Below are 9,437 nucleotides of genomic sequence, written 5' to 3'. Positions count from 1 at the left end.
TGGTGGAAGAGCTACTGTTTCTGGGAATGCAGACTGCCGAGATGCTAAATGCAGATTTTTGTTAGGGTGGCCACCCAGCTGAAATAATGGTAGTCTGGTTTTAATGGGTCGATTAACTGATTAAGTCTGCTTACAAGAAAAGCCAGCCATTCTTTAGAACAAACCAACCCATCCTTTCAAATGATGCTCGCATGTGCCTCACCGGACCTCAGCCCAGAGGAGTACTCTCTATGCTCTGTCATGCAGAAGGGGGTGCTTCCTATGTGGAGATCCTGCTTGCCGCCTTTCCCACCCCCCAATAAGTACCTATATTCCAAGCTCTTCAAAAATCAGTCAGACTTAATCAAGCTCCTCTTCGAATCCATCAAAATGCTTTAAACTGAGCGATCAAGCCAGTCCATTAACTAAACCCTGCAGCCCTCATTTCTGTAGTCTGAATGTCCACATGTCTCTTGGAGGATTTGTACCCAGATTCTGAAGAAGGGGCATGTGCACACGAAAGCTTCTACCCGGAATTAAACTTTGTTGGTCTCAAAGGTGCCTCCACTGGACTCAAACTTTGTTCTGCTGCTTCAGACCAACATGGCTGCCCCCACCTGAACCCAGAGTCTTGTAGGCACAGATGTGGGGCTGGAGGCATAATGTGGGCCCAGCTCCAGGTCGCCTGTGGGCTCTCAGGGCAGCCTTGGGAAAGTGACTCCCGCTCATCCCCACCCCACCCCCCCGTCCGCACAGTGGGAGGCATGTGTGGTCTGCCGCAGGTGCTGGGTGTGAATGGGCACACGGTGTGGACTCTGCCTTTTCTGGATGTCGGTGGCCGCGTGGGTGTCGTTCAGGCAGGGCGGTCTGAGTGCGGAGCTGGGCCCAAGTCCCACCGGCACAAGGCTGACCGCGGGCAGGCCGGAGGCTTCATGCTAAGGGTGGCTGTTCCTCTTCTCGGCAGAAGCGGCAGATGGCCAGCGTAGACCGGGTCACTCTGTACGGGCTGATGGTGAAACCCATCCAGAGATTCCCCCAGTTCATTCTTCTGCTGCAGGTAACCGTTTCAAGACGCTCAGTTTGCTGCTCCTTGCAGAGTCAAGGAAGGGCCAGAATGGGAGGAGCTGGTTGGCGCAAACAGAGAGGGGGTTCTCTGAGGCTGCGGGCAGAGTGCCCGCACGGGCCCCGTGCAGTCGGCTTCAGCACCCTCCTGACTGGCAGTGCCGGCCGTGGGTATGCGTGTGATGTCTCTCCTTGACAGCCCCCCGTTCTGTTCCTGCAGGACATGCTGAAGAACACCCCAAAGGGCCACCCGGACCGGCTGTCGCTCCAGCTGGCGCTGACCGAACTGGAGACCTTGGCAGAGAAGCTCAACGAGCAGAAGCGGCTGGCCGACCAGGTGGCTGAGATCCAGCAGCTGACCAAGAGCGTCAGCGACCGCAGCAGCCTCAACAAGGTGCGCGCGCCGGGAGAGACCGCGGGTGGCCTTTGGTGCCTGCGGGGGTTTTCTACGGGCCGGCAGGATGCGCGTCCTTCCCAGGCCCCGGGCCTCCGCCCGACCGAACCACCCCCACGTGGAGCCTTTGCGGCTGGGTCTCACGGTCAGGCTAGGACACCTGGAGGTCCAGTCGTGGGGCTCCAGTCAGTGCTGGGTGCCGTTGGGCCCTTTGAATCACCACACCTGCGTGCAGCCCACTTCCTTGACTGCCTGCAGCGCTCTGATGCCGGGTACCCAGGAGCTGCCAAAAACCAGCAAATACAAATGATGATAAAATACCTCAGATAATTTTTATGTATTTTTTGTTTTATATTTTTACAATTGATTCACCATATATTATTTATCGTCTCTTAATATATCACAAAAGATATTGCACAACCCCTTTATTAATATCAGTCCTCCTTAATTATGCAAAAGTTTTAAGAGGGAGGACTTCTTTAAGTCTGTTTTGAATAAGTGCTTGTCTGGGTACCCACAGCTATCCAGCAGAGGTCCAGCTGTCCTCCTGTTTCAGTGTCTTCCTCTGGGAGTTCAACAGATATTTCCAAGCACAAGGTGGCCAAATACTAACATAAAAGGTAGCAAAAACAGAATAGGTTACAATACTAGCAGTCTCATAGTGGACGGAGTCTCAAGAAAATGAAAAGTTCTTACCCAAAATATTTATCCAAATTTTTCAATGAACGCTGCAAAAAGTCTCTCTTAGTGAGCTCAAAGCTTCCTCCAAAGTGAAAAACACGTTCAGTCTCTCCTTAGCCTTACATAGTTATATAGAGCACAATAGGCGTGGCTAATTAAAGGGACATAGTCCTCCATTAAAAGCCATTCGTCAGTATTAGAAATAAGTTTTTTGAGACTCTGTCCGTACATTGAAAGAGTATACATGCAGTAATTCACAAAAAACATAAGTCATTATATTGATTCAAACCATTTGGTTCCAAGGTGTTAAATAAAAAAATATAGCATGCCTCCTGTTGATGTAAGAGTTTATTAATATCCACCCCAGGGGTCATTTCGTAGAAAGAGAGGTGCAGGAGCTCATTAGCATAACTCATTTGCATATGCCACACCCCCTGACATCACCGAACGTGTGTCAGAAGGCAACACGCACCGTTCAGGCTCCACTGGACTATTTTGGATTGCTAGCTTTTGGGGGGTGGGGAACGTGCAGATCTGTCCTCGCAGAGGAGGGCGAGCTCGTACCTGAATAAAACTTGGTCTTAAAGGTGCCACTGGACTGTTTTGGACCGGGGGGCCGGGAGGAGCTCTGCAGCTTGCCTGGCTGCTTCTTGCTCTGACTGAGGGCTGCTGGGAGCAGGGGGTGGGGCTTGTTGCAGGTGCCTGCCCCCTGGGCTCTTTACTGCCAGAGCTCCGCTCCTGTGCGCTCCTGCAGGAAATGACCCCTGATCCACCCTATTATAGGGATAATTTTTAATTTCTTTAAGTACAAAGAATCTTAAGTCTTCTGGAGTATGTTTCATGGAAGAAAAATGATTTGTTAAAGGGTCTTTATCACTTGGTCTTTAAGGCGTGATTTATGTTCCAAGACCCTTATTTTGGTTTTGTGAGGTATCAGCTTGAGGTAACAGCCTTTTGACTCATGCATGGCTTAATCTGAAGCTGTCAGCCTTTCTAGACCTGCCTCTTAATCCTGACCTGCAGTTACGGGACCTTTCTAACTTTTGTTTTCCGATGTCCGTCTGTCTTTCTCTTCTTTCCCTCTCTCCCCCCCACCTTCCACGTCTCTCTTGTTCTTTTCTTCCACTTTCCCTGCATCTCCTTTGGTCTCTCTGGCTCCCTTCTGCTCCTCCTCCACTTCCTCTCCGTCTGTCCCCTCCCCATTCTGCCTGCCTTTCTTCTCTTAAAAATAACTCTTCAAATGGGGGCAGTCCTTGTGTTGTATCAGCTCAGGACACCTCTCAGCTTGAGGATCTCAGCAACCCATCCGTTGGAAGATCAGTTGTCGAGACCACCTCTGACTTCCAAGGGAGGTGGCCTTCTTCAGCAGACCCTCCTGTCCCCGCTACCAAATAGCTGCCCCACGTCCCCCCCCCACCTTTCATTCTTCGCTGAATTACTCTCCTCCTGTCTTCCCGCAGCTGCTGAGTTCGGGCCAGCGGCAGCTGTTGCTTTGCGAGACTCTGACGGAAACCGTTTACGGCGACCGGGGGCAACTCATCAAATACAAGGAGAGCAATTTTTTCTGAACGACATGCTGGTGTGCGCCAATATCAATTTCAAGTACGTGCCTAGAATCTTTGCGCCGTGTCTTTGAGATGGGGAAGGTATAAAGAGGTCAGACTCAGCACTCTTTGGAGCACAGCGGAAATGGAAGAATGCAGAGCGACTCCCACGCACCTCAGGTGCCCGGCAAAACCTCTGTGTGCTGATTCCGAAGGGGGGGAATCTCGAATTCTGCACTTTGCCGTACAATTTCCTCCCCAGGAATTAATGGTAGATGTTACGCTCGCACCTTGTCTTAAGGTGTAAGAGGACTTTTACGAGTCTAGTGTCTTTGAGTGTGACACAAAGGTGGGAAATTTCCACACCGGTTTCAGATGTCAGGTTGGGTCATCTTCACTGCATTCTGGGGAGAAGAGAGCAGTGCCTCCCCCCCTTCCAATAACTGTGGGGCTGATGGACCTGTGGCTTGACCCCTTGTCCAAACATGTAAACAGAAGTGTGTTCTAGTTGGTGTTAAGCCCCCACATGCTCAGAGTACTGAGTATGCTGAGAGCCAGTTTGGTGTAGTGGTTAAGTGCGTGGACTCTAATTTGGGAGAGCCGGGTTTGATTTCCCACTCCTCCACTTGCACCTGCTGGATGAACTTGGGCAAGCCATAGCTCTGATAAGAGCTGTTCTTGAAAAAGAGCAGTTTCTGTCAAGAGCTCTCTCAACTCCACCTACCTCACAGGGTGTCTGTTGTGGGGAGGGGAAGGGAGAGGAGTTTGTAAGCCGCTCTGAGACTCCTTTGGGTAGTGAAGGGCGGGGTATAAATCCAATCTCTTCTCTTCTTCTTCTTCTTCTCTTCTTCTCTCTTGATTTATTTGTAAGATGGGGGGGGTCCCTTTCCTCTGGAAGTAGCAGGGCCTTCCTCTTGCCAGCAACTCATGTGCCGTACTCTGGCTGCTTGGATGTGGGGTGGGGCCATCCACAGATTTTCCCAAAGACTTGAGGAGTATGTAATGAAAGAATGCCTTCGCACAACCTGTGAAACTGTGAAACCTGTGAAACTCTCTGCCATAGGTGAATAGCGCTGGCCACAGCCCTAGACAGCTATAAAAGGGAATTGCTAACCGAACGGGCCTTCTGTGTTCAGGGGCAGTGAACCTCTGAGACTTACTGGCAAAGGGAGGCTTTGGCCCGTGAGCCTTCCAGGGCATCTGGTTGGCTGTTGTGAGAAACAGGCTCTGATCTGATCCAGCAAGCGTTTCCTTACATTCCTGTGAATGATGCTGTAACATTTTTCTTCTGCAGGCCAATGAACAACAGGTAGGTCAAGTGTGTAGTGTGGCATCTGCCCCACGGTCTGGGGCTGCGGTCTGCAATGCGAAGGGATAATGTGGTGCTGGTGGTCGTGCTTGTGGTTGCTTTGGCCTGCTTGGTTTGGGGACGGGCTGAGGTGGTTATAAAGCTTTCAGTGACTTGTGACTCTGTAACAGCCGTGGTTCGTGGATGGCATGGCTCCCCACCTGTCTTCCTTTGCATGGTTGTGGCATGTAGAGTTGTATTCTGGACTACTGGTTTTCAAATATTCAGTCTCTGGGAGACCCTTTCCATGTTGAACTGCCTCGCCCGTGTGTCCCTGCCATGGAACAGCAGCACATTGCAGAGGGTTTGGCGAATGTTCTGCCGTGCCCTGAGTTTGTGTGTGTGACTCTGGCTAGGTTTGTTGGGCTCCTGTGACCTCAGCGCTTGGCCAAAAGCACGTTGAATGCTTGCCAACTGATGCCTGTTGCAGGGGAAGAAGGATTGCTGGCAAGCGAGCTGTCGTTCAGATCAGCTTGTCCATCTTCTCACTGAAGATCCCCAGACAAGATTCTGCAGAATCTGAGGGTTCCCTGAACTTTTTGTTCCCTTGTTCTTCTGCAATTTCTCTCTGCGCTACTCCTGTTTAACTCAGGTTTAATTAGGAGAACCACTGAAAGTAATTCGGAGACTGAATCATGCTCAGTTTGTGAAAGCATCCATCTCACTCCATTCATTTACTTCTCCCCCCATGTGGGTGTGCACATGTGCTTTGATAAAACATTGCACAAAAGCAACCTTTCTCGTGTTACTGTGATTGCATTAAGATTCTACGCATGCAGTATTTTACAATGCACCCATGTGTGCCTGTGCATTGTAAAATACCAAACCCAAAGAATTGTTGATGTGCACAAGTGCATTATCACAAAGGGAGAAAAAGCATGGGAATGAACTGAAGACTACAGCCCATGAGCTGCTCTCCGCAAAATTCGGAAACAAAACCCGAAAAGTGGCAGGTCCCCAATGCATCACATCCATGTCTGAAATACGACTGGAAAATGCAAAACCTCAAAGTCCAGGGAGAAATTTTGATGAGGACAACTTCTGAAGTAATTCCTACTTGGAATGAAGCTTGAGAACCATGAGTCTAAATGGTTTCCAGTGGAGTTGTGAAGACTTTAATGGAATATTCTATAACAGAGCATCTGAATAACAGCTTTAAATTCAATTTAATGTGAACTTTTTGGGCAGAGTTATCCTTTTTCAGTCTCACCTGACTTGCAAGGTGAGGCTTGTCAAGGCAAATACAGGAGTTGTGGAATAGATAACCTCCACCAAAAGACAAGGCAGGGAAAGAATAGAGATAGTAAATACAATTGAATATATAAATGTTTATAAATACGTCATTATCAAGAAGGTGCAAAGACTTAGCGGCAATCACACTGGAAGGTCAAAAGAGTTAACCTTTACCCAGTCCCACAGATGTAATATTCTTACAAAAGCATTAAAAAAATATTAAAACTGTACTGATCTAAAGGCTCCCATTTTATTTGCCAGGGGCATGTGCCCTTCACGCTGCATCATCTCAATTAGTTTTTTCCCCCCAGTTATTTTTTCACCTCTTGGGAACAGAGGGAACTTCTCCCCCCACATCCAGCCCGTCTACCTTTGGCTGTAACTGATAAATTTGCTGCAAGGCCTATCCGTTTCTGAACGAAAGAAAGCTTATGAAAGCCTATGAAAGATGAATTCTGAATTCTGAAAGAAAGAAAGCTTATGAGAGATTAATTCCTGGGTTCCCAGTGAGAATCAAAAAGAAGCGTTATCAGTTGGGCTTGAGAGGAGAGAGTCTGGGGCTGAGGGGAAACCCACCCAAGCCTGGATCCATTAACTGGAGTAAAACTGACAGGCACAAGATGGTTGCTTTTTAAAAGTGAACAAGAACAGAGTTTATTCGGAAAAACACACAACTTGAGATAAGTATTAACACTTACATTAAACTAACATGGCCCTGACTCTTAACTTTTCCCTGTCGGCTCCTCTGGTTGGATTCAGAGCACTGCATTGGCCACAGTCTTTGGGACAGCTCTGAGAGAATCGCTCTTAAGGGATGAGCTCTGAGAAAACCGTGACTGACCCAAGGTCACCCAGCTGGCTGCATGTGGAGGAGTAGGGAATCAAACCCGGTTTTCCAGATTAGAGTCTGCTGCTCTTAACCACCACACCGAACTGGCTCTCTCCATGGAGGGCACTGTGCACACTGGTCCAAGCCCCTTGGAGAATGCGCTGGGCACAGAGGTACTAGACAGAAGGACAGTTCCTTGGCTGGCCTCTCTTGGCCGTTTTGCCCCTCTGCCCTCTGAGTGGTCGTTCCCTTAAAGTCCTCCTTCCCTTGACGTGTCTTACTCAGCTTTGGAGCGCTGTTATTCAGGGCAGAGGCATGGTTTTGCAGGGTGGTTCCATTGCTGTGGGATTCTGTCGTCTCCACATACGTGGGGAGGGAAGCTGGGGGAGTGTTTGCCTCCCTCCCGTCTTTTCCCCCCAAAAGGGTCTGTTTGTTTTGCTCTTGCAGGGGACAGTTGGAGATCAGCAGCCTCGTCCCCCTGGGCCCCAAATACATTGTGAAGTGGAATTCTGCCCTCCCGCAGATCCAGGTGGTGGAAGTCGGGCAGGAGAGCTGCACCCACGAGAAGGACAACGTGGTCATCCAGAACGTGGGCTCCAAGAAGCACATGCCAACCAGCCAGTCTTCTCACAGTGAGGGACCTTCCGCTCTTACGGACAGCTGGCTGATTTGGCTTGGGGGGGGGGGGTGTCCCCAGAGAGGGCGGCTGGTGGGGCCAGTGTGACCCCTGTGCTCGTGTACTTGTCTGCCTCTTTCTCTGTTATTTATTTTATTTTGTTTACTAAATTTTTGCCCCGCCCTCCCAGCCTCCTGTTGTCCACGGAGGCTGATTGGTACCCAAGACCAGTTTGAGAGCCAGTTTGGTGTAGTGGTTAAGTGCGCGGACTCTAATCTGGGAGAACCGGGTTTGATTCCCCACTCCTCCACTTGCAGCTGCTGGTGTGACCTTGGGTCAGTCACAAGTTCTCTCGAGAGCAGTTCTCGAAAGAGCTCTCTCAGCCCTCCCTACCTCATAGGGTGTCTGTTGTGGGGAGGGGAAGGGAAAGCTGCTCTGAGACTCCCTTCGGGTAGTGAAGGGTGGGGTATAAATCCAATCTCCTCCTCCTCCTCTTTATAAACTATTCCAGCAGCCAGGTTTGAAAGCCGAGGGGCTAATCAGCACATTAGGACCAGGTGCAGAGGGGAGAAACATGCTGGAATGGAGATTTCTGAGTCCTTCTATCCCAGTCAGAAGGTGGCAGGGGTGTAGCAGAGAAGAAACTCAGGGTGCAGAGGTTCGATGGGCATCGCAATCAACTCGACTAGGGCAGTGAAATCAGCTTTAAGAAACGCGTTCACTGTCTTGTCTCAGGGTCAGAATCTGCAACTAAACCTGCCCCGTCTCCGTCCCTCCTGCAGACAGAGTCTACCTGGGCCCGCCCCGCCTCTTCCAGGAGCTCCAGGACCTACAGAAGGATCTGGCCGTCGTGCAGCAGATAACCCTGCTCGTCAGCACCCTCCACGGCACCTACCAGGTGAGCTCCATTCCCAGCAGGGTGCCTGAGACCCAAAAGACCCCCGTGAGCCAATGAGGATGTCGGAGGGATTCAGCTGGGTCAGATCGCGATGTGTTGTGTATGGAGCAGAGAGGTCCATCCGTGGCTCTTAGCCTCAGGGTCTAGAGAGGAACTCTTGGTCTGGGGCAAGGGGTGCTCGGGGAGGTGGGGGCAACTGTGGGAGGGCTTCGAGCAGGCCCGTAGCCAGGATTTTGTAAATAATAACTTGAAATAAGTCAGGGGGCACTGATGTCACAAAATCAAAAATAAAATTTAAATAATATATTTTTTAAAAACTCACTTTTGCAGCATTCGCACTCTGCCTGGGGAAGCAAACCGTGCCTGGGGAAGGGGCAGTAGTGGGGAGTCCTCCGGGTGGCCCAGAGAGCTGGGGGCCAGGGGGCTGGATGGAAGTCGGGGGGGGGCTTGGCAGGAAGTCGGGGGGGAGGCCCCGAAATGCCCCACTGTCGCTACGGGCTTGGCTTCTGGTCTCCTGGCCTCACTGCTGGACCTCCAGGTGGCCCCTGGTATTTTTGGCCACCGTGTGACACAGAGTGTTGGACTGGATGGGCCATTGGCCTGACCCAACATTGGCTTATCTTATGTTCTTATGTCTGGGGTAGTGATGCTCTGTCTTCTTGGTGCTTGGGGGGCAACAGTGGGGGGGGGCTTCTGGAGTACTAGCCCTGCTGGTGGACCTCCTGATGGCTCCTGGGTTTTGGCCCCTGTGTGACCCAGAGTGTGGGACTGGAGGGGCCATTGGCCTGATCCAGCATTGGCTTCTCTTATGTTCTTATGTCTGGGGCGAGTGATGCTCTGTATTCTTGGTGCT

At 50.6% G+C, this 9,437-nt stretch overlaps 1 protein-coding gene across 1 annotated transcript in view; it reads left to right on the top strand.

Moving 5' to 3' along the window:
- Window positions 1-9,437, top strand: part of ARHGEF10L (Rho guanine nucleotide exchange factor 10 like) — a 116,088-nt gene that overhangs the window by 56,459 nt on the left and 50,192 nt on the right. The window contains 6 exon segments of the mRNA XM_015412628.1: window positions 915-1,036; window positions 1,262-1,435; window positions 3,577-3,670; window positions 3,673-3,718; window positions 7,518-7,702; window positions 8,469-8,584. Coding sequence (XP_015268114.1) covers window positions 915-1,036; window positions 1,262-1,435; window positions 3,577-3,670; window positions 3,673-3,718; window positions 7,518-7,702; window positions 8,469-8,584 — 737 coding nt within the window.

This window comes from Gekko japonicus, unplaced genomic scaffold (genome assembly GCF_001447785.1).
Source record: "Gekko japonicus isolate JY-2015 unplaced genomic scaffold, Gekko_japonicus_V1.1 scaffold131, whole genome shotgun sequence".
Taxonomy (NCBI): Eukaryota; Metazoa; Chordata; class Lepidosauria; order Squamata; family Gekkonidae; genus Gekko; species Gekko japonicus.
The sequence above is the reverse complement of the archived record's forward strand: the minus strand, read 5'-3'. Positions and strand labels throughout refer to the sequence as shown.